The sequence below is a fragment of the Bufo gargarizans genome, chromosome 7 (assembly GCF_014858855.1).
Source record: "Bufo gargarizans isolate SCDJY-AF-19 chromosome 7, ASM1485885v1, whole genome shotgun sequence".
Taxonomy (NCBI): Eukaryota; Metazoa; Chordata; class Amphibia; order Anura; family Bufonidae; genus Bufo; species Bufo gargarizans.
Genome location: NC_058086.1, coordinates 27618390 through 27643618, shown reverse-complemented (window position 1 = coordinate 27643618; position 25229 = coordinate 27618390). Strand labels below are relative to the sequence as shown.

At 44.9% G+C, this 25229-nt stretch overlaps 1 protein-coding gene across 1 annotated transcript; it reads right to left on the bottom strand.

Moving 5' to 3' along the window:
• Nucleotides 1-941: 941 nt before the first annotated feature.
• Nucleotides 942-20932, bottom strand: LOC122944131 (calreticulin-like). Its single transcript, XM_044302360.1, has 9 exons — nucleotides 20845-20932; nucleotides 19645-19746; nucleotides 17787-17990; nucleotides 13526-13620; nucleotides 11340-11549; nucleotides 8528-8641; nucleotides 6046-6189; nucleotides 4320-4412; nucleotides 942-1175 (listed from the first exon to the last, which is right to left on the bottom strand). The coding sequence occupies exons 1-9, from the start codon at nucleotides 20930-20932 to the stop codon at nucleotides 942-944; spliced, it is 1284 nt and encodes a 427-aa protein (XP_044158295.1).
• Between the last annotated feature and the right edge of the window lie 4297 nt (nucleotides 20933-25229).

The window sequence follows — 25229 nt, the reverse complement described above, 5'->3', positions numbered from 1 at the left end:
CGCTCGTGTGAAAGGGGCCTAAAGAATAGAAAATGCAGATAATATACAGTTTAGGGCTTTCGATCCTTTTTACCTCTGTCTTTTACAAAATGTTTCTGACTGACAAATCTACAGAGACAAAATGAAAAAAATGTATGCATATAAATTCTCAAACTGAATTGTCCTATGTCACCACTATAGGGGGATATATTAAAATGTCATTTGCACGATCAGAGTTCTATTATCTCTCCTTAAAACTGCGTTAAATAGGTTTTTCTAGACTTATATACTGATGACCTATCCTCTGGAGGCCAACCCAAGTAGGCAGGGATAACAGAAGTAGGAGGGGCAGCACAAGATACCGCCCCCGCAGAACCAAATACCACAGGGCAGCAGAAAATGCTGCCTCAGCAGAATCCAATATCACAGTGCATCACAATATACTACCGCCTTCACCACAGTATTCAACTGTATCACCATCCTGAGGATGGAGATGCAGTTGAATTCAAGAGGGCACCTGGGGGCACTGGTCAGGTGCATAAGTACCTAATGCTCCTAGGGTGAGAGCTTCAGATCGCTATTTACCCAGCTGGCGGCCATGAGGAGGGCTCGGGTGTCCCCCTGGGCATTAGTCTACTGGAAAATTTTCCTGTGGGTCTATGGCCAGTCTGCCCCTGGGTGGACATATCTGTAATGAATGTCGATTGAAATATGGCGCAGTGACGGGTATATGGCTTCATTCACCATATTTGCTGATAAAGTTGCACGATAGTACTCAGAGGGAGAACTAAGCATAGAAATGTTGTGCTCTGATCTAACTCTATAGCCATGTAATTCACTAATTATGTCCCAAACATTCTCTGGTTGCTCAGATGGAACAGTTTCCTATGGTGTCACAAGGTCCACGTTTGCCCTCACAGATGATTAGAGACAAGTCGGCCGTGGCTGGGATACAGCTCTGTTCACAGCTCGTCTTTAGGTGGTGGAGGTTGAGGTAACTGTGTCTGTTCCGGAGTTGAGTCTAATCCGTATTGCTTTTGTAATGTTTTCCGTAGCTTTGTCTTTCTTTCTTTCTCTTGCTTCTCCAGCTCATCCAGTCTTGCAAAGTCTTCCTCTAACTTTTTCCATCTTTGCTTCTTTTCATCTTTTGCATCCCTTTCCTCGTCTTGCATCGTCTTAATTTTCAACTCTGGTTCCTAAGATAAATCAGATCACAAAAAGATGTCAGATGTTATGGTGAGTAGGAGAATAGATTGGCGTTTGTACGTTCTCCGTGGGTTTCCTACCACACCCCAAAAATGCTCACCGGTTAATTTGCTTGCTAAGGAATTGTTGTGTTTGTGAATCAGATATGGAATTTAGCCCCACTGGGTACATGGGTGATGACGATCTCTGTACAGCACACCAGAATATGTTGCAAAATGGATAGTCAGTTCTGAGGTTTTAAAGGGGTTTTCTGGTTTACAAGACACATTTTAAAATAACTTGTTACATAAGCAATACTAAGGAAATCTTGAAGGAAGACCTTAGGCCTCTTTCACACTTGCGTTGTCCGGATCCGGCGTGTACTCCATTTGCCGGAATTACACGCCGGATCCGGAAAATTGCAAGTGAACTGAAAGCATTTGAAGACGGATCCGTCTTCAAAATGCGTTCAGTGTTACTATGGCAGCCAGGACGCTATTAAAGTCCTGGTTGCCATAGTAGTAGTGGGGAGCGGGGGAGCGGTATACTTACCGCCCGTGCGGCTCCCGGGGCGCTCCAGAGTGACGTCAGAGCGCCCCATGCGCATGGATGACGTGTCCATGCGATCACGTCATCCATGCGCGTGGGGCGCCCTGACGTCACTCTGGAGCGCCCCGGGAGACGCACGGACGGTAAGTATACCGCTCCCCGCTACACTTTACCATGGCTGCCAGGACTTTAGCGTCCCGGCAGCCATGGTAACCATTCAGAAAAAGCTAAACGTCGGATCCAGCAATGCGCCGAAACGACATTTAGCTTAAGGACGGATCCAGATTAATGCCTTTCAATGGGCATTAATTCCGGATCCGGCCTTGCGGCAAGTGTTCAGGATTTTTGGCCGGAGCAAAAAGAGCAGCATGCTGCGGTATTTTCTCCGGCCAAAAAACGTTCCGGTCCTGAACTGAAGACATCCTGATGCATCCTGAACGGATTTCTCTCTATTCAGAATGCATGGGGATAAAACTGATCAGGATTCTTCCGGCATAGAGCCCCGACGACGGAACTCTGTGCCGGAACAAAAGAACGCAGGTGTGAAAGAGCCCTAAGCCTGTTAATGATACATGAGAGCCAGGAGCGGACTGGGAATTTAAAGGGGTTCTCCAAGAATTAAGAAAATACTTAAATATTACTTCATTATAAATATATTCCCAAATACCTTTCATTAGTTATAATGGCTCGTTTTGTCTAGGGAGCAATCATCAAGAGAAATAAAATGGCCGCTGTCCTATTAGTACGCACAAAACCTGTCCTAATCACACAGCAGGACAAGTTACTTCACAGCACTGAGCTAAAGAGCTGCCTCATCCTCCTTTCTGCTAGCCAGGGATTATGATCGGGAATACAGCCGATAAGATCTTCAGCTGAATCTCTGTAAGAATGGAGTTCATGAGGAGACATGAAGTACAGAGAGGAGGCGGGGATGTGGCTGATGAGCAGCAGCACTTGGATGCCGTCTCTATTACCACAGTCTCACATTACCACAGTCTGTCATGTCCGTCCTCTCAGTACTTCAGCTGTCTCCTCTTTAGCTCAGTGTTGTGAAGTAACTCGTCCTCCAGTGTGATTAGGACAGGTTTTGTGTGTACTAATAGGACAGTGGCCATTTTATTTCTCCTAATGATTGCTCCCTAGACAAAACAAGGCATTATATCTAAAGAAAGGTATTTGGGAATGTATTTATAATAAAGTAATACTGAAATATTTTAATTTTCTTATTTCCTGGAGAACCCCTTCTAAAGTGGCCCTGGAAAAAAATCCTAAAAGTGGCCCCATGTTGTAGGAGTGTCCAAATTGACAGGAGGTGGGGCAGCACAAGCCAGAAGTAGGCAGGGACAGAAATGGGCAGGTCCAGCAATACGGTTCTGCAGCACAAAATATCGCTCCAGCAGAACCAAATACCACAGTGCAGCACAAAATATCGCTCCAGCAGAACCAAATACCACAGTGCAGCACAAAATATCGCTCCAGCAGAACCAAACACCACAGTGCAGCACAAAATACTGCCCTATCACCATTCTGAGGACGATGATACCGTTCAGGAGAGCACCTGCAGCTGCTGGCCAGTACCTGAAGCTCCGAAGCAATAATTAATGCTGGGAGCATCAGATCTTTATGGACCCGGTCAGCAGCTGTGAGGAGGGCTCGGGCAGCCCCCTAGACATCGGTCCATCAGTAAATTTCCCTGTAGGGTGTAAGGCCAGCCCCCCTAGTGAGAGCTGGATTTTGAAACCAATACTCTGGAGGACGCACAGCACATTTTTGCATTACGCCGTCAGCCCAATCCCTGCAATGGAAACTGTATAATGATTTACTTCTCCTGTATGTAAAACTCCTGGATTGCTTAAATCATAGCTGACCGATTGGGGTCCCACCAGCGTTTCATCGTGCAATCAGAGTTTCTGCGGGGGCTTTGTAAAAACGCATCTGCTTTCTGATCAAAGCAGACAACTCATTAAAATCATCTATCAACAGGATCAATCCTATTAAATTAGGCATAATGCCCAATAGGGTTGATCCTGCCGAGAAACTGATACCTTATTTATGTTGCTGCGTTGAGCCATTCCTGAGAAAAAAAAAATACTTTTGATAAGTAAATAAAGTCTTCAGTGTAGTGAGAGGTGGGCCTGAGCCCCTCCGAGCACCAGCGCTCCCACCACTCTGCACTCTCCCCCAGTCTCCGTGATTGCCAGGACAAGGTAACTCACCTGGCAAGGTAATGTCGCTGCAGTCTACAGTATCGGTGCATGAACAGTGAATCTGCCTCTGCATCTCCAGAAATGCAGAGGACTACTGTGCATGCGCTGATGACATCTTCTTCCACCCGTACAAAGCCAAGCATTACCTTTTCCAGGAGGAGGGTGATATCATTGGCACATGAGCAGTAGTCATCTGCACTGCTGGGTAAGCAACGGCAGATGCACTGTGCATGCGCGGACAGTGAAGGCTATGGCCGAGGTGTGAGTTGCCCATTTTGGAGTCCCGGTGTTAGGACTACTACCGATCACATAGTAATGATACAAACGCTATCACTCAGTATACTAGAAAGACCCCATGTGACATCTGATTGGTTCTAATCTAAGCCTTTAGCTTCTTACCCTGGTTTCCCCCCATGTTTCATTTCCAATTGTCTCAGCTAACTCTTCATCATTGGTAATCAAGAAGTTATCGAAAATTGTGCCAGATTTCACCTAAAACACAATGAAATAAAACAATAAGCGTTTTCTGTATTACTTGTTTCTTCTATAATCCTTGATTTCAGTACATACCTCTTTATAATTTATCCTGCTGCACCGAACATTCACTGTGGCTTGAGAAATTTTGGGCAGGGCCACCCTCTCCCCGACAACCCCCCAAAGTCGACATCAACCTTAATGGCACCATGAAAGTAAGGTCAGTCCCCCATAGAGTTATCACCCACTATAGAACCTTAAAGGGGTTGTCCGAGACGATTAAAACTCTCGGAGGACCCCTACCATTACTTAAAGGGGTTGTCTAATAGTAGAAATACCACCTTCCACCAATGCCTAGGCCCCTCCTATAGACGATACTTAGCCAATCTCCGGCACCCTTCGTCCATTCGGATCCCTGCACGGCCACCGCTGCCAATAGCAGGGCGCGACGGTGACCAGCCTCCCTAGCGTCACCCGCCAAGCTGGGGAGGCTGGTAATCATGGCATGATACATTGACAAGAAGATTTAGACTGGCATATTCATAATCATAGTCATGGGGGCACATCCATAAGGCAAACATAATAAATAAATAATGGCTGCACACACAAATAAGCAGTAAAGCTGAGAAATGGGGATCATTCTAAATTCAAGTGGTACTATACCTACAATTTGGATCAATGGAAGCTCTTAGCGCACATTTTGATCAAACTTGTGTCGGGCCCATCCACCAGGCGTCAAGGTGGCTTCCGCGGACGGGTCCCTATCACTAATAGTACCACTTGAATTTAGAATGATCCCCATTTCTCAGCTTTAGGCCTCATGCACACAAACTTTATTTTTGCGGTCCGCAAAAACGGTTTCCGTTGTTCCGTGATCCATGTCCGTTTTTTCTTCCGTGGGTCTTCCTTGATTTTTGGAGGATCCACAGACATGAAAAATGAAAAAAAAATCTAAGTCAAGTTTGCCTTTGAAATGATAGGAAAAAACGGACACAGGTCACGGACACGGATCACGGACACGGATGACAATCTTGTGTGCAGCCGTGATTTTTCACGGACCGATTGACTTGAATGGGTCCGTGAACCGTTGTCCGAGAAAAAAAAGGACAGGTCTTATTTTTTTCACGGACTGGAAACACGGATCACAGACGCGGATGCCAAAAGGAGCATTTTCCGATTTTTCCACAGGCCCATTGAAAGTAAAAAAAAACTGAACAACGGCCGCGGATGCACAGAACGGTCGTGTGCATGAGGCCTTACTGCTTATATGTGTGTGCAGCCATTATTTTTTTATTTATTTATGATACATTCACAGTTTTTTAAAGTGCCGTTCTCTGTGGCGCTGATCCGATTCCCCTGCTGCTGTTTGTTTGCAAACAGCCATGGAAACGGGCCCCAATACAACAGGTGACTGCTGCAGCCAATCAGCGGTCTACAGCTGAAGTAAGTGATTGGCCGCATCTGTCTCATGCCTAATCCAGATAAAACCACTATCACCACCTACATAGATAATTACGCCGGGTAACACAGTGGTCAAGCCACACGTGTTTTTTTTTTTCAACGCGTTTATTTTATGGCCGGAACAAATGGATTATCAATGATAACAATGCAGCCATATTATGATGAGCTCAATGTAATATAAATGACCCACCTGCCAGAGATCCAGGCCAATAACCCCAAGCTCGTCATATCTATATAAAGTGTCGTCTGGTACGTAATCAGGATTATCAATATCAGGCTGGACCCACTCTCCCTGATAGTGCGGATTGTCTATTATTTTTGGTTTCCAAATTCCCTGTTGAACGAAATCAAAAGTGACATTAATATAGCAGCGGGTTTCCAGTTTTATTCATTGTAAAAAAAAAAAAATTGGCCCACATTTACTATGACCGTCGCATCTTACAGTAGTCTACGGTCTCATGCACAAAATAATGTCCATATTGAAGTCCGCAAGTCACGGATCCGCAAAATACAGTTACCTTCTGTGTGCAATCCGCATTTTCTCCCTCCTATCACTAGAGGTGACTATGCTTGACCACAATACAGACGAGAATAGGACATGTTCTATAATTTCAGGAGCTGACATATGGATGCAGACAGCACATGGGTGACATCCGTCCGCTGTCCGCTCTTTTTGTGAACCCATGAACCCAATCCAATATGTGGATCGGACACAGATGCAAAATACGCTCAGGTGCATGAGCCCTAAGACAGAAGATGGTTGGAGTCATTTTGACCAAATGGAAAGTAGTAAAAACCTACAAACCTGCATTTTGAACTAACAGAAAATCAAATCTATGTGTGCTATGAGCAGACACAGATTTCTACCAAATTTGTCCCATTTTACAGTTTTCGGCTTAAAGGGGTTTTCTGCGATTCTGCTATTGATGACCTATCCTCAAGATAGGCCATCAATATCAGATCGGTGTGGGTCAGACACCTGGGACCCCCGCCAATCTGCTGTTTGAGGAGGCCTCCTCTCAGCTTACCAAGCACAGCCCCATCCATCGTCTAGCGGCTGTGCTATTGCAGCCCAGCGCCATTCATTTGAATGAGACTGAGCTGTGTCTAGGCCACGTAACGTCGCCGGCCTAGGAAAAGGCCATGGAGCTACGGTGAGCTCAACAACCCTTTAAAACAGCTGATTGGTGGGAGTGCAGGGAGGCAGACCCCCGCCAATCCTGAGGATAGGCCAGCAATATCAGAATCTCGGAAAACTCCTTTAATAAATTATACTAAAGCTACATCTTCTCGGAGACCACATCCACTTTTCTTGCCACTTTGCAAATGTTAGTGCTGTTATGTTGCAGGTCATTATTTGCAACTTTTTGGTAAGTTTGAACTAAAAACTGGCATGGACCGCTGACTAATAGATAAAACCTTCTTTTTGATATTCTGAGGCTGAAAACCTGTACATGACCAGTCCTGTTCTCAAGTAACACGTGCGCCAAATTCTATCCAGTCTAGACAATCCTCTGTGATCTAACCAGCCTCGTTTTCCCTGCAGTGATACATTGCAGAGAACAATCAGGACTGGAAAGAAATGTGTGCGGATGATATATATAACCCACACGGACAGATAAAGCTAATACTAGTTATTGTCAAATGCTATGATTTGGCTCAGGTACATTTACTGCTTTACAGAGCATCATTAAAGGGCATCTGTCAGCAGTTTTGTACCTATGACACTGGCTGACCTGTTACATGTGCGCTTGGCGGCTGAAGACATCTGTGTTGGTCCCATGTTCATATGTGCCCGCCTTGCTGAGGAAAATAAATGTTTATTATATGCAAATGAGCCTCTAGGAGCAACGGGGGCGTTACCGTTACACCTAGAGGCTCTGCTCTCTCTGCAGCTGCCACGCCCTCTGCCCTTTGATTGACAGGGACAGACAGTGTAAACGTCATCACACCTGGCCCTGTCAATCAAAGTGCAGAAGACATAGCAGTTGCAGAGAGAGAAGAGCCTCTAGGTGTAATGGCAACGCCCCCGTTGCTCCTAGAGGCTCATTTGCATATATTAAAACTTTATTTTTCTCAACAATGCGGACACATATGGACATGGGACCAACACAGATGCCTTCAGCTGCCAAGCGCACATGTCACAGGTCAGCCAGTGTCATGGGTACAAATCTGCAGGCCGAAATCCATTTACCTTCTCTATTGTAAAAGTGGGGCCTCATGCACATGACTGTATTTTCCATCTGTGAGCTAGCTGATTTTTTTGGGGCAGATAGAACACAGACCTATTAATGTCTATGGGTCCGCAAAAAAACGGACAGCACATGGATGTGATTCGTGTGCTGTCTGCATCCATATGTCCGGTCTGCAAATTATAAAACATGTCCTATTCTTGTCTGTATTGTGAACGAGGATAGTCATTTCTCGTGATGGGAGTTAGAAAAAAGTGGAGTGTATACGGAAGGTATCCGTATTTTGTGGATCGGACCGTAATACAGCCACGGTTGTGTGCATGAAGCCTAACAGGCCTTGTTGCTGTGTTCAGGGGACGCCCATGTTTCGCGGTTGGGAAACAGTTGCCTAGACTGAGACATTCCAGCAAATCCTCATATTGATCATCACATTATCTAATGTGTTAATCATGTTATGAGTTGAATTTATCATACCCTTACCTTGTAATTTGGATTTGGAATCATCGGAGGTTCCCACTGCCCGTCCATACTGGAGTCCCAGTCTCGAGGCTGCTTGGACTCTGGTTCTGGAATTAACTCTCTCTCATCCCAGTCCTATAAAATATGCACAGGAATATTTGCTTTGTCTGATTTATTTTTCTTCTGGGAGTCATACAAATGTGAATCAACTACAGCCAACGTAATTTACGATATGTGATACGCCATCTGTGTTTAGAGAAAACAAATCCAATAAACCAAAAATGTAGATGCAGTGCACACCCCCGTGTCTTCTCCAGGCATTAAAGGGAAATTCCATCCGCAAAAACATTCATGGAATGGTTTTACCATATGCCGTGAATGTCTGATCTGTAGGGGTTTGTTCCCTGAAACCCCCACGATCAGCAAAAAAGGGTCCTGTGCCTATTGGTGCTGCGCCAAAGCACCAGGTAGAAGAAATAGGAGAGTAGTCAGAGTCTATGGAGAGCGCTGGACCAGCTGAATCTATGGGAGATAGGTGAAGTTTATGTCATTCTCTTTTATGGCGAGGACTGCATGCATCTGTCGCAGGAGAACAAATGATTTCTACTCATGTGCCTGGCTTTAGAGCATCAATGAGGGGTCTGAGGCTCCAACTGGAGGACTTACACTACTTCAGTTTAGATTGTCTACTATTATTTTTTATTTTTTTTAAATGACTGCCCTGTGTCATCCTGGGCTTAGAGGGTTTTTCCGTGAATTACGAAAATGAAAATACTTAAATATTACTTTATTATAAATATGTTCCTAAATACCTTTCATTATTTATTATGGCTATTTTTGTATAGGGAGCAATCATTAGGAGAAATAAAATGGACACCATCCTATTAGAACATACAAAACCTGTCCTAATCACACAGGAGGACAAGTTACTTCACAACACTGAGCTAAAGAGCTGCCTCATCCTCCTCTCCACTTGTCAGGGATTATGATCCTGAATACAGATGATAAGATCTTCAGATGAATCTCTGTGGGAATGGAGTTCACGAGGAGACAAGAAGTACAGAGAGGACAGACAGGACAGACTGTGGTAATGAGACTACACACAAGTGCTGCTGCTCATTACGACACCTCGACCCTCCTCTCCGTACATCTTGTCTTTTCTTGAACTCCATTCCTACAGAGATTCAGCTGAAGATCTTATCATCTGTATTCAGGATCATAATCCCTAACAAGCAGAGCAGAGAGGAGGATGAGGCAGCTCTTTAGCTCAGTGTTATGGAGTAACTTCCCCTCCTATGTGATTAGGACATGTTTTTTTTGTACTAATAGGATGGCGGCCATTTTATTTCTCCTGATGATTGCTCCCCAGGCAAAATGATCCATTCTAACTAATGAAATGTATTTAAGAATATATTTATAATAAAGTAATATTTAAGTATTTTGATTCTCTTAATTCCAGAAGACCCCCCTTTAGGGCCCCAATACACATTAGTGCATTGTTGGCCAAACCTACAGAGAAGGATAAGGCAAACAGATTTGTGTTCCTCAACCCTTTTGTTCTTCCAGGAGTTACACTGACAAGACATGAGTGGCCAAACTGAATGTGTGTGTATGGGGGAGTCGGGAGAGATGGAGTCATCTGAACAATTGTTCAGCCAACAGCTATTGACTAAGTATGACCACCCTTAGGCTTCCTTCACACCAAGCCACGAAACTGATGCATTTATTACAAACTTTTTTGGTGTTTTTTTCTGGTCACACATTTTTGGCATTTATTTTTTCCCTACAGGATAGTTTATGGGAAAATATTTGGAAAAAAAGCCATATCCAGAGCAAGCTGCATTTTGGAAAAAAAAATGCTATGGGCCCCAAAAATGCACCGCAAGTGAATTGCACTAGAATGATTAATCATTTCCTATTAAGTTACATCTAACGTGGCTGTGGTTGAAAAAAATGGTGCAAAAGACGCCTGAAGAAGTGGCCCAAGTAGCCTCGAAAGCTTGCAATTTTGTCATCATCTTTTCAGTTAGCCATTAAAAGGTATCAACCACCGAGGCAAAACACACAGCGATTTTCAGAACAAAAAAAAAAGTTTTTGTGGCAGTTTAGATAACGTATTTTGAACCAAAGCCAGAAGTGGATTCAAACAGAATAGGATCTATAAAGGGAGGACGTTTACTTCTCCTTGTATCTGGATCCACTTTAGTTGAAATGAGTCTAAACCCCTTTAGGTGTAATATGAATTAATTGAAGTTTTCCAGGGGTTTAACAGGCTCTAACAATGCCATACAGAGGCATCCAATTCAAGGCAACAATTGGCAATTTTGTGAAAAATTACGAACTATCATTTGTCAAAAAAAAAAAAAAAAGGGCATAATGTCGGGGCCAATCCCTTTAACGGGATTTTCTGATGCCTTTAATTTTCGGTTCATATTATGTTTTATGCCTCAGTTTGACATATACGTTAGAAAAAAAAAAAAAGGATACAAAAACGCAGCACACCATGTCCAGTAAAAAAATAAAATAAAAAAATATACTTTTTTTTATAATGGAACTCTATGGTGAAAGGATGGCATCAGCCTGAGACATCTGTTTAACGTATACGTTTTATGGATAGGAAAAAGCGTGATATGAACCCACCCTTAGATGAATTAATATATATTAAAATAGCTGCTGTAAGACATTCCTGTTTTATTCTTTGCTCATGTACATAATGCGGCCCCGGGGAAATGACGCTCGTATTGCCGGCACCGCATCCCATGTTAACCTTATGGCACTGAAATAAGTTACTTCCGCTAACAGTGGGCTTTAGGCGTTTCCTCTCTTTTCTTACATCTGGCTTTGGCTCATTGGGGTCTTCAATTTTAAGTCTCTCGTCCCAGTCTGCTGGCTTTGTGGCGTTTTCATCTTTGATTTTGCGAGGTAGTAAGAAGTCCCAGTCTTCCTCCAGGGTCCCGTTTGCCACCACTTCGTTGTCAATCTTCACTGCGTATGTGTTGTTAGGTCGGATAATCAGGGTGTACAAGTGTGTGAGCTCGTCGTGCTGGAAAGATACAAGAATAAATTCTCATCAAGATGTTCTAGGATGAGAATTGCCTCTAACTATTCAATGCAGCAAATCTTTCCTCCGACACCGCTCCCATAGACACAACACAAGCAATAAGAATTATCAGGGAATTTTTCAGACAAACCCTTTTTTCCCCCTAACGTTCGCATGCGATGAGCGGTTATCATTCAGAGCTCAATTCTCTTTCATTGCAGTAGGGACATAGGCATTCCAATGGATGCAGCAGGTCCTCCAGCGGAAAGGACGCTCTTGCAGTGGACCCACACTCTGGCTCTGGAGGAGGTCCTTTTATAGGGGTCCCCCTTTTGTTACCTCAAATTGCCCTAACTGGGTAACTACGTGGGGTTTTCTAAATCAGGCAGCCACCTTAATTTATTCAGGCTTCCCTTTAGGGTAGGGCCATGCAGAGTGGAACTGACACAGCCGCAACGTAGCTGGAAACAATGGCGATTTGCAGATGCTCTGGTTTTAACACTGACGGTTAGGTGGCCAGATATTTCACGCATGGACTTTACAATCAGCGACGGAGAGAGCTGGAATCTCATGAATGCGAGGACTCACTGGGGCATGCCCTGAATTGAACAGAGACAGCACTGGAGGTGTTCAATACAGATTTTAGCAAAATGGCTGGGTCAATTAAAGGGGTTTTCCAATACATTTTTAGGGCTCTTTCACACAAGTGGATGCCGTGCGGGTAATCTGCTGCGTGAAAGAGAGACAAGCCCGGCTCCGGACAGCAGAGACACGGAGCATTGACATGATTGATAACGCTCCGCGCCTCTCTGTGATTTTTTTACTACAAAATCACAGTGAGATAAAGTTGTCCCCGTGATTTTGTAGTAAAAAGATCACAGAGAGGCACAGAGTATTATCAATCATGTTACTGCTCCGTGTCTCTGCTGTCCGGAGTGGGGCTTGGCTCTCTTTCACGCAGAGGATTCCACGCACGTCATCCACTAGTGTGAAAGAGCCCTTATACTGATGATCTGTCCTCTGGATAGGTCATCAGTATCTGATCAGCTGTCTGAGAAGGCACCGACGCTCACAGTAACACAACAGCCTTCTCTCAGCTTAGCTTAGCTTAGGCCACGTGACGTCACAGTCATCGGTCACGTGGCCTAGGCACAGTTTAGCCCATTGAAGTGAATAGGGGTAAGCTGCAATACCATGCACAGCCACTATACAATGCAGGGCGCTGTGATTGGTGAGCTGTGCTACTGCGATCGCCGGCCAGAGCCTTCTCAAACAGCTGCTCGTCGATGGTCGGATCGATGCCAATCAGATACTGATGACCTGTCCACAGGCACCAGTTTATGCAGGAATCTACTTAGACTGGTGTTTCATGCCTGCGCCTGTCTTAAGAAGTGCGGTGGAGTAATCTGCGGAAACATTTTTTAAGAGGTGCCTTCATAAATTTGGGGACTCTTTTGGCAGTCCTGTATGTCAGAAAATCAAATCTAAACCAGCTATGAGCTGGTGTATGAGTATGGTAAAACGGTCGTACCACAGGAGGCCGCATTCTGCATCCCCCGTGTAATAGCAATTCTGGAGCCTCTATTCTTAGGATTGTATATTGTGCCACTCTTCTCTTATTCCTGCTAGACGTTAATGGATAAAGGTACAGTTAGGGGGGTGTCCCTGCACAGTCTGGCAGCACTGAGTGGACAATGCCGGACTGTGCAGGAACCCCCCCCCCAATGGGTAACTCCCATTTGTACCTTTATCCATAAACTTCTAGCAAGAATAGAGAAAATATGGCAAAACAGAGAGTCAATAAATGCTCCAGAATAATCATTTTATGTGGAATACAATTATTCTCAAAAGTGGAAAGAGCGGTGTAAAATTGAAAAAAAAAAATTTGAAAAAAAAACAAACTCAAAATGCCACTTTTTGTATGGATTTCTGAGATACACCCTTTGATAAATTCCCCGACTCGGTGTCAGTCACATTACCTTACATGTTATGTTCTTGGTTATCAAATGATATTTCTCCTTATAACTCAGTATAACATGGACTTTTTCATGGATCGTTCCACATATATCAGGCCCTAAAAAAATGAGTGAAGGATAATTTTCAAAACACAAAAAAATGAATGATTAAAAGGAGTTATCCAACCCCCACCGCAATTGTAGTGATAGCCCTGAATCTGCATTTGCCTATTCACCGTCGTTCCAGGGCTGAGAGCTCTGTCCCTGCTGCTTCTGGCCCCCTGTGGAATTGTAACGCCCATTCCATCATCACGTGCACTCCTGGCCTCAGCAGTGACATCTCCCCAAAAGGCATGTGACTGCTGAGGCCAGTGAATGACTGCGGCAGTGCACACGACGTCACACTTCTGGTCTCCTTTGTCTGCTGCTTCTGGTCCTCAGGACACTAGGTGGTGTAACACAGCAGCCATCGATAGGTCAGTGCCTTTCTTCTGTTAGGCAGAGCAAATTCAGGCTTATAGATACAATTGTGGTGGGGGTAGGACAACCCCTTTAAATAGGCTGTTAGAAAATCTATGCAGTCATCATGGTGAATACAATACGACAGGAACGGACTGGCCATAGACCCTTTACGGAAACTTCTCAGTGGGTCGATGCCCTGGGGGCCACTCAACAGGCCCTCCTCACTGCCACTGGCTGGTACATAGGGATACTGTGGCGGAGCATGGGAGCCCATAGCTCCCTGCCCTGCTGTTCACCCATGTAGGCTATAGGCCACTAGATGAGGCAATGTAGAAATGGCGCAGAGACACTTGGCTACTTGAGGAGCATACTTCTGGGGTGACAATATAGCGGTCATTAATAGGGGAAGTTCAGGCAGCATGCTGAAGGTTGGGGGGGGGGGCTTGATGGTGTGCACCGCATCCCACCTCCTAAGCCCCTTCTGCCCCGCTCCATATCTTAACCAGAGACAGTTGGAGAAGGAGCGGGACAGAACAGTGGCAGCTACTGATGGCCCCCACTGACGGACAGTTTCAGGGGCAGAATATTAGGTTCTGCTGAGGCAGTATACTGCGCAGCTATATTCACTGTGATATTTGGTGCCAGTGGCGTACATAGAGAAGTAAGGGCCCCATAGCAAGGATCAAACCGGAACCCCCATACAGGACAGATGGGTTTCCGCCTAAACCCTTTTCAATTACACTTGGGCCATTTTTCCACTGCCTCATTTGCTAAAAGTTGTTCCTTTAGAGGGTAGAGTCCATGTTTTCACCTCCAGTAGAAGAGGAGATAATCCCAACTAAGACTGGGCCCCCTCCTGCCCTGAGCCCCATAGCAGTCGCATGGTCTGCCACTATGGTAGTTGCGCCGCTGTTTGGTGCTGCTGGAGCCGTATATTGTGCTGCACCGTGGTATTTAGTTTTGCTCAGGCGGTATTGTGTGCTACACTGTGTTGGCCCGGCCTTCTGTCCGTTTGGACCCACCTACAACATGAGGCCACTTTTAGTTTTTTTTCCAGAACCACTTTAAATTCCCAGTATGTCCCTCTAATACTATAACAAGTTTGAAAAAGCCCCAATACATCTAAATGAAGAGTCACAAACAGGAAATACCGATACATATCTCACTGTGAGCGAGACTGACGGCATTGCTGGAGAGATCAAAATGGACTGCAATGCTCGTCTACGGAAATGCCAAGAGTGAAAGCTGATGGAAAGCGAAAAGTCACAGTACATAGGAGCTCCTTGGTTCTGCTGATTGCTGGGTTCGTATACTTCTATAGCGCTGACATATTCCACAGCGCTTCACAGAGATTATCATTGTTTTCTGTTTCCAGTAGAGCTCACAATCTAAGTTCCCTATCAGTGTGTCTATGGCGTGCGGGAGAAAACCGGAAAACCCGGAAGAAACCCACGCAAACATGGGGAGAACATACAAACTCCATGCAGATGTTGTCCTTGATGTGATATGAACCTAGGACCCCAGCGCTGCATTACTAGTAACACCGGTTAGCGATGATCTGTTCAATTTTCTGGCCCTTTAAACAGGTAAATCCCAGATATATGGCCCTTTTGACATAAGTGCATTAAGTTCAGTACTGGGTGCATAGATTGTATGGTGCATTAGACTCTGACCATCAAGTAGGCTACACCTAAGAGGGGTATTCTAGTTAGAACAAGTTGTCCCCAATCCGTTGGACAGAGGATAATTGTCAGATTGGTGGGGATCCGACCACTAGGACCTCACTGGCCACCTGCGTGCTGCCTTTGGATGGAGCGAAGGTCAAAGATGAGCAGCACTGCTCTGATCATCTCTATGGGACTCCTGGAGGCAGCCATCGCCAAGCGAACAGCTACACGTTAACCATCAAGTTTAGCTCGGCTGCATCTGTAACTCCAGCGGACCCATACTGTGCATGCTTGACCTTCAATCCATTCAAATGGGGAGCTGTGTTCATGACTAGTGGGGATCCAACTGCTGGGACCCCATAGGACAGTGATGGCAGCTGAAGACCTCTGTGTTGTCCCCATGTCCATATGTGCCCACATTGCTGAGAAAAATGTATATATGCAAATGAGACTCTAGGAGCAACGGGGGCGTTGCCATTACACTTAGAGGCTCCGCTCTCTCTGCAACTGCTGCGCCCTTTCCACTTTGATTGACAGGGCCAGGTGTGATGACGTGATGAAGATTATAAGTAATACATCTCTATAGCTCAATATACTGATAGTAACTCATTACCAGCATGCACTGTGAGCTGTAAAATGATGATATTTACCACCAAAATAATCTAGTCAAGCACCACCAGCCTCAAAAAAATCACGGACACATTTATTTTTTTCATGAACACAGGAAAGAAGTCGCCTATTTTTACCGAATGTAAACCCTGCTCCACCCTCCTTCTGTATACGCATAGAATGCTGATGAACATATCATTGCTACATTGTCCAAAGCCGGCCATACACATTAGACAGAACAAACATCTAGTGAACATTCCTTCCGCAGACACGGTCATACACATTTTAGTACATATTGGCAATTAGTTGTTCAAACTACCCATATACGTTCATTGAAACCAGGAGATGGATGAAAGATCTTTCTGGGAATGTTCTTCAAACAAATCTTTCTTTGAATGAAAGGTCTTCCGTCGAACGATCACATGAAAATATTAAACACGGCCAAATTCATTTCAAATGTTTTGGTTGAAATTGTCCATTTTGCTCAACTTTAGACTAATGTGTATGGCCAGCTTAAAGGGGTTGTCTCACGTGTAAGTAAGTGGCATTTATCATGCACAGAAAGTTAATACAAGGCACTTACTAATGTATTGTGATCCTCTATATTGCTTCCTTTGCTGGCTGGATTCGTTTTTCCATCACATTATACATTGCTCGTTTCCAAACAGCACCCTGCAATCCATCAGTGGTGGTCGTGCTTGCACAATATAGGAAAAAAACACCAGCCTATGTGCGCTCCCATGGTCCCGGCCACCAGAGAGTCCGGTGCTTTTTCCTATAGTGTGCAAGCACAACCCCCACTGATGGATTTCAGGGTGGTCTGTAACCATGGAAACGAGCAGTGTATAATGTGATGAAAAAAAATGAATCCAGCCAGCAAAGGAGGCAATATGGACAATCACAATACATTAGTAAGTGTCTTGTATTAACTTTCTCTACATGATAAATGCCATTTGCTGAAGTGAGACGACCCCTTTAAGAGTCCAGGAGAGCAGGGATGTAGTGCAGTGCTTAGCTGCAGTTATAAAACATCCCTATAATACTTTTGTCTTTTTTAAACACAAAAGTATTTAATATCACATAGTTTTTTTCTGGCTAATTGGTACTACGCTATTTTGGCTATAGATCATGATAAATAAATAATAATAAATAATCTTCACACTGCTCTCCCCTGCCTCCTGTATGTAGGAGCTGACAGGGAGAAACCTATCACAAGCAGGAGGCAGGGGAGAGAGACTGAAGCTGCATCACATAGGATAACATTGAGTCTGTGTAGTGTGGGTTAGGGACGTGTGTGTCGCTAATCTATCACTTGCTGCGATGAGATTGTGCCTCTTTTGTCTCCGCATTAGGGAAACCATATTTGAGGGGATGAAGGAATCAAGATGTTAGGAAACCCACAAATGGCACATCACTTAAAGAAGGTATACACAAGAGCATCTCCATTATTCTTCAATATTAGCCTATGCTTACACTATAAAGGCATTTTGGGCGGAGTGCTTCTTTAACGTTGATATTTTCTGTAATCTATTCTGTAAAAGGCTTACCAAACATGATGCAATAAACGGAATCTGAATGTATCTGCTCTTGGTTAATGTCTGCCGGATATAACTTCACATAGCCGCCTCCACAGTCAATTGCTTGCTCATGTTTAACAGTGAATTGTATTACTAGCGTCTGGTTCTCATTGCTGATTGGCTCAAACCGTGCAGACAGTGCGTAATACTTCCAGTCTTGAGTGGTCTGTATACCTAAAGTAACAGAGGCAAGAATTAGGTTGTGTAATGTGCAAACAAAAATGATGGCATACCCGTCAAATTTCAGGGGCTGACGCTCTGTTTATACGTCACAGCTTTCCTAAACCATCCACCAACAACCGCAGCTCCCAAAATCGCAGGATCTATGAGAAAAAAAATCGTGGTGTGCCTCCATCTAAAGGCAGAGGTACAGTATGGGTGCACAGATTTCTATAAGCACCATATTTGGGATCCATGTCACATATGTCCCATAGATGTGTATAGGAGACGTAGTCAAGATCTATGCTTCACATATCCCACAGATTTCTCAAACAGCTGATCGGCGGCGACCCCCACCGATTAGATACAGATGACCTAGCCAGAGGATAGACCATTTGTATTAAAAACTTGGAAAACACCTTTAGGCCTCATGCACACGACCGTGCCGTTTTTTGTGGTCCGCAAACCGCGGATCCGCAAAAAACCAAAGCCGCCCGTGTGCCTTCCGCAATTTGCGGAACGGGTGGCCCATTGTAGAAATGCCTATTCTTGTCCGCAAAACGGACAAGAATAGGACATGCTATATTTTTTTTGCGGGGCCTCGGAAGGGTGCCATGCGGACAGCACATGGAGTGCTGTCTGCATCTTTTGTGGCCCCATTGAAGTGAATGTGTCCGCACCCGAGCCGCAAAAAGTGTGGCTCGGATGCAGACCACAACAACGGTCGTGTGCATGAGGCCTTAAAGGGAACCTGTCATCTGGATTTTGGGTGTAGAGCTGAGAACATGGGCTGCTAGATGGCCGCTAGCACATCCGCAATACCCAGTCCCCATAGCTCTGTGTGCTTTTATTGTGTATAAAAACAGATTTGATACATATGCAAATTAACCTAAGATAAGTCAGAGCTTGAAAATATCTTCTCTGGTCACACAAGTAAGATATGACTCTTATGTTAATTTGCATATCTATCAAATCGGTTTTTTGACACAATAAAAGCACACAGAGCTATGGGGACTGGATATTGCGGAAGTGCTAGTGGCCATCTAGCAACCCATGTCCTTAGTTCTATACCCAAAATCCCGGTGACAGGTTCCCTTTAAACTAATACTTTATTGTCCAAATCCTTTGCACCATTTTTGATTTATATTAGTTTTAATCAATATGGTAAATTAGGCTTCAGTGCACCGAGGGACGGGCCCCTTGGTGCCCCTCAGCGCCTTTGCTTTCCTGTCTTGGACATGCCCCCTTTCCTTTGACTGACCGGGTCAGGCATCCTCATTGTGCTATTGCCTGACCCTGTAATCCTACGCATGCGCAACAGACTCAGCAAATAGCGCATGCGCAGCACATGTCCTACTAATTTCCCTGCTGGGTTTTTGCCCTAGTCAGTGAAAAGTGAGATACTGGTTGCTTAGATGATGTGGGTCTGGGGGACACGGGTCGGCAGGAATAAATACAGGCACTGAGGTGCTGTAGTCAGGATCCATGACCCACGTGTCCTGTGCACGGTGCCTTAGCATCATGAACTGTTCTAACTATACAGGAACAAGATGGATCCCAGGTATGACATGTGAGGGGACATGAGCTGTCCCATCTCCAGGCGAAAGCTGAACCTATTGTTATGGGTTCTTTTTTGGGAGCACATGAAGGCATCGTTTGGCTTCTGTACCTTTATCTTTCTCTGGATCACCAAAGAATTTTCCGGCTGTCAGCTGCCATTTTCCATAGTCAGATTTGTTCTTGGATTCAACCCATCTTTTCTGCCATTCATCTAAAGACAAAGTATAGAATGATACCAAATACGGGAATACACTTCATGGTTAAGGCTACAGGCACACGAACGTTGTTTGTTTCCATTACGTTTTTTTTGCGGATAGGATGCGGACCTATTCATTTCAATGGGTCCGCAAAGAATGCGGACAGCACACCGTGTGCTATCCGCATCAGTATGTCCGTTCCGTAGCCCCGCGCAAAAAAATATAACATGTCTTATTCGTGTCCGTTTTTGGCATTGTTACAATGGATCCGCAAAAAAAAACGAATGTCATTTTGCAGAACGCAAAACACATACGGCCGTGTGCATGTAGCCTAAAAAAATAGATAAGAGTCACACAAATAAGGCCAGCTTTCCAATACATTTTTGCAAACTTTTGGGAGTACAGTCAGTCATAACTGCACCCCCAGGGAGCCTCATGAGCAGTCCTCAGGGGTGCACCTAGCCTTTCTGCTGCCTGAGGCGAAAACTAAAACGCCCCCCCCCCCCATGCCAATTTCTTAAACTAACCCCTTTGCCACAATGAAAGCGCCCATTGCCCATGGCCCTTCCACTGCCCCCTCTTGCCCCTACTTGGTGCTGCCTCACCTGGCCTCATTGGTGGTGCACCCTGCACCTACCCGTCATGATTTGAGAATATCCCACAGAATGAATACCTGTAGGTCCTGATGCATGGACAGTAATTATATCACCTGCTCAATACTAAGGAAGGAAGTCCTGAAAACATGACCAGCTGGGCCCTGAGGACTGACGTGAGGAACACTGCTCATGAACAGATCTACTGCCAAACGCCATGTCATAAGACAACCACTACATGTATTTTGGAATCATTTATAGATTTAAAAGGATCATCCAAGATTAGAAAAACATGGCTGCTTTTTTTTTAGGAAACAGCGCTGCACCTGTCCACAGGCTGCATATGTGGCATTGCAGCTCAGATCCATTCACCTAAATGGAGAGGAACTGCAGTACCACACACAACCCATGGACAGATGTGGCGCTGTTTGCTAAAGAAAGCAGTCATGTTTTCCTAATCCTGGATCACCCCTTTAAGGTTTGAGTCAGTAGCAGAGAAGAATAAACAGGACATCTCACCACCATCTTCAAATTGCTCCCGGAAATATATAATGGGTTCTGCGGATGCTGCCAGGACACAAGCCGCTAGGAGCACGCACCACTTCATAATGTAGAGATGTGGAATTCCGCTTGACTATAAAAGAAACACACAGCACTTACAGATACTACTGTCCTGTTGACATGCAGCGGAGGTGGCCACCTTCTACTTTGGGGCTCCTGTAAATGACCGTAGGCTGTTTTGTGATCCACAAATTGTGGATCCGCAAAACACGGATACCGTCCATGTGTGTTACGCATTTTGTGGAATGGAACATCCGAGTCCTAGTAGAACAGTCCTATCCTTGTCCGTAATGCAGACAATAATAGGACGTTGTTCCTTTTTTTGCGGAACGGACATAAGGAGACGGAATACACACCGAGTCTTTTCTGTTTATTGAAGTGAATGGTTCCATGTGCGGCCACAAAAAAAATAACAGACACGTTCGTGTGCATGAGCCCTTATATATAGTGACTTAGGGCACTTTCACACTAGCGTTTTTCTTTTCCGACAGAGTTCCGTCCTAGGGGCTCTATACCGGAAAAGAACTGATCAGGCGTATCCCCATGCATTCTGAATGGAGAGGAATCCGTTCAGTTTGCATCAGGATGTCTTCAGTTCAGTCTTTTTGACTGATCAGGCAAAAGAGAAAACCGCAGCATGCTACGGTTTTATCTCCGGCCAAAAAAACGGAACACTTGCCTGAATGCCGGATACGGCATTTTTTCCCATAGGGATGTATTAGTGCCGGATCCGGCATTCAGAATACCGGAATGCCGGATCCGTCGTTCCATTATGTGCATGTGCAGACTGAAAAAAAGGTGAAAAAAATAAATGCTGGATCCGTTTTGCCGGATGACACCGGAAAGACGGATCCGGCATTTCAATGCATTTTTTAGACTGGATCAGGATCCTGATCAGTCTTACTAATGCCATCAGTTGGCATACATTTTGCCTGATCCGGCAGGCAGTTCCAGCGACGGAACTGCTTGCCGGATCTCTCTGCCGCAAGTGTGAAAGTAGCCTTAGGGCACTTTCACACTAGCGTTTTTTATTTCCGGCATAGATTTCCGTCACAGGGGCTCAATACCGGAAAAGAGCTGATCAGGCATATCCCCATGCATTCTGAATGGAGAGGAATCCGTTCAGGATGCATCAGGAAGTCTTCAGTTCAGTCGTTTTGACTGATCAGGCAAAAGAGAAAACTGTAGGGAGGCGACAAAGGTGGGAGAACGGAGCCTCGAGGAGCAGGAACAACGCCCCCCCCCCCCCCCCGCTCCTAGAGGCTAATTAGTATATTATAAAGGTTAGATTTCTGGCGTAACGGGGTCGTAGATAAAAGCAGGAATAGGATAGTTAGGTTTAGCTGACATTAGCACATCTCTATTGTCAGCTAGCTTAATAGGGTTAAGGCCTCTTTCACACTACCGCGTTTTTTTTCCGTTTTGTGGGCCGTTTTTTGCGTTCTGTATACGGTCCATATATGGAACCATTCATTTCAATGGGTCAGCAAAAAAAACGGAATGTACTCTGTATGCATTCCGTTTCCGTGTTTCCGTATCTCCGTTCCGCGCAAAGATAGAACATGTCCTATATTTGGCCGCAAATCACGTTCCGTGGCTCCATTAAAGTCAATGGGTCAGCAAAAAAACAACGGAATGCATACGGAAATGCATCCGTATGTCTTCCGTATCCGTTCCGTATTTTGCGGAACCATCTATTGAAAATTTTATGCCCAGCCCAATTTATTCTATGTAATTACTGTATACTGTATATGCCATACGGAAAAACGAGACGGAAAAACGGAAACAAAAAACGGAACAACAGATCAGTGAAAAACGGACTGCAAAACACTGAAATAGACATACGGTCGTGTGAAAGAGGCCTAAATCTGGTGACAGAATCCCTTTAACTTGAGACAGAATGTTATGCCCGAATTGTGGTGCATTTTGGACCAGGCCCCAATCCCATGAAGCTCTGACCCTTTTTCCCTAAGCCCACCCTCTTTTCGATCAAGTCGGAAAACAGGGTAGGAGACCAAATTGCGCCAAAATTGCACCTTTTTAGAACCAAGGTAATTCTGGGCCATTGTATTTCTACAAATACTGTACAAGATTTCCATTGCAATACATTCTTTGCAGTTACATGGAATTAAAGGGCATCTGTCAGCAGTTCTGTACCTATGACACTGGCTGACCTGTTACATGTGCACTCGGCAGCTGAAGACATCTGTGTTGGTCCCATGTTCATATGTGTCTGCACTGCTGAGAAAAATTAGGAGCATCGGGGGCGTTACCGTTACTCTTAGAGGCTACTTTGATCGACAGGGCCAGGAAGGTGTGATCACGTTTTCACTGCCTGGCCCTGTCAATCAAAGTGCAGAGGGGGCAGCAGTTACAGAGAGAGCAGAGCCTCTAGGTGTAACGACAACGCCCCCAGTTGCTCCTATAGGCTAATTTGCATATATAAAAAAACAATTCGCAGCAATGCGGACACATATGAACATGGGACCAACACAGATGCCTTCAGCTGCCAGGCGCACATGTAACAGGTCAGCCAGTGTCATACGTACAAAACTGCTGACAGAAGCCCTTTAGAGCAATATTCCCATCTCTATACATGGCTGATATTAGAATTCCAATTATATATAGTGGACATAGAAGGTTGGGCTTATGGGAGCAGTTGACTCGGTTGTCCTATGCCAGGGATGCTCAACCTGCGGCCCTCCAGCTGTTGTAAAACTACAACTCCCACAATGCCCTGCTGTAGGTTGATAGCTGTAGGCTGTCCGAGAATGCTGGGAGTTGTCGTTTTGCAACAGCTGGAGGGCCGCAGGTTGAGCATGCCTGTCCTATGCTGTTTCCGTTGCTCCCACTCACTCGTATGGGAGTTATGGAAAAAGGGTAGCACAACCCGATTGGCTGTTTTTGTAACCCAGGCCACCTCTGGCTGAGATAGGAGTATTCCTTTAAACGCTGGCCGCAGAGATTCCAAAATTAGCAATGGTTACTTATGTTACTAGTTCCTGTAGGACTGACAAGTAAAATCACATGCGATTTAGGTAAAGATCAGTAAATAACAGTGCCACCATGTGGCTGTTTCCGTAGCTGCAGGAGAAACATTTCTGGTTCTTCAAAAGCTGGTGTTGCCTCTTGGGTCCTTACTTGGTTTTCCCAAAAAAATAAAAAAAATCTACAGAGAGGAACAAGATGATTATTTTTCCTGTCTCTTGCAGTATTGATTTCCTGAAGATACTGAGGGATGACCCTTCAGAGCATGAACTCAAATGCTCCAACTGTGCCACATTTACCTGTATCAGTATAATGCCATTTCATTCAGGCCTCTTGCACACGAACGTAAGGGCTCCGTGCTCATGCTGCGGACCACAAATTGCACTTGAATGGGGTCTGCGATCCATCCGTTCCACAAAAAATCTTTTTGTGAAACGGATGCACGGAACGGAACACCACAGAAGCACTCCATAGTGCATCCGTGGGGTTCCGTTCCATTCCGCACCGCATCTCTGGATTTGCTGACCCATTTAAGTGAATGGGTCCGCATCTGTTATGCGGAATGCACACAGCTGGTGATCCGTGTATTGCGGAACCGCTGTATGCGGTCTGTGTGCAAGAGGGGTTGCATACCTCCCAACTTTTGAAAATCGCACAGATGGACAAATTGTGGGGCGAGTATCACAGCAGTTTTTTCGTACTAAGCCAATCCTCTAACTCCACCCAAAGCATAATTATTGACTGCAGCAGCTAGGGATTGGCTAGGCGAGTATAAGCCCCTTTATTTGTATTTGGAGACCCTGATACCATTTTTATATTAATTTTTTTGCACTTCAATAATCTAAATATTTGCACATAAACCATCAGATTATAGATACTTTAAGGCAGGCATGTCCAAACTGCGGCCCTCCAGCTGTTCTAAAACTACAACTCCCAGCATGCCTGGATAGCTTACAGCTATTAGAGCATGCTGGGAGTTGTAGTTTTGCAACATCTGGAGGGCCGCAGTTTGGACATGCCTGCAAGGTCTAAATTGCACCAAATAATGAAATTTGGTCTAATATACAATACAGGGAGAAACCTTACAGACACTGCGATTTAGTACATTCATTACTACACATTTATGCATTAATTCCCCAGGTCAAAAAGAGGGACATTTAAGGATCAAAGAGGGACAGAGGGACTTGGGTCAAAAAGAGGGACACTTGGGAGGCCTGGGGTTGTTCCATAAACTAACTTTCACTGTAAGGGCTCACGCACACAACCGTGTGTATTTTGCGGTCTGAAAAACATGGATCCACAACAAAATACAGATGACGTCCGTGTGCATTCCGTATTTTGTGGAACGGAACAGC

Coding starts and splice junctions, on each gene's coding strand:
- LOC122944131 (XM_044302360.1), bottom strand. CDS start 20,932: ATGAAGTGGTGCGTGCTCCTAGCGGCTTGTGTCCTGGCAGCATCCGCA. Junction 17,991..19,644: donor TGATCCAGAGAAAGATAAAG/GTACAGAAGCCA, acceptor CTGTTACTTTAG/GTATACAGACCACTCAAGAC. Junction 13,621..17,786: donor CGTTTATTGCATCATGTTTG/GTAAGCCTTTTA, acceptor TCATTTTTTTAG/GGCCTGATATATGTGGAACG.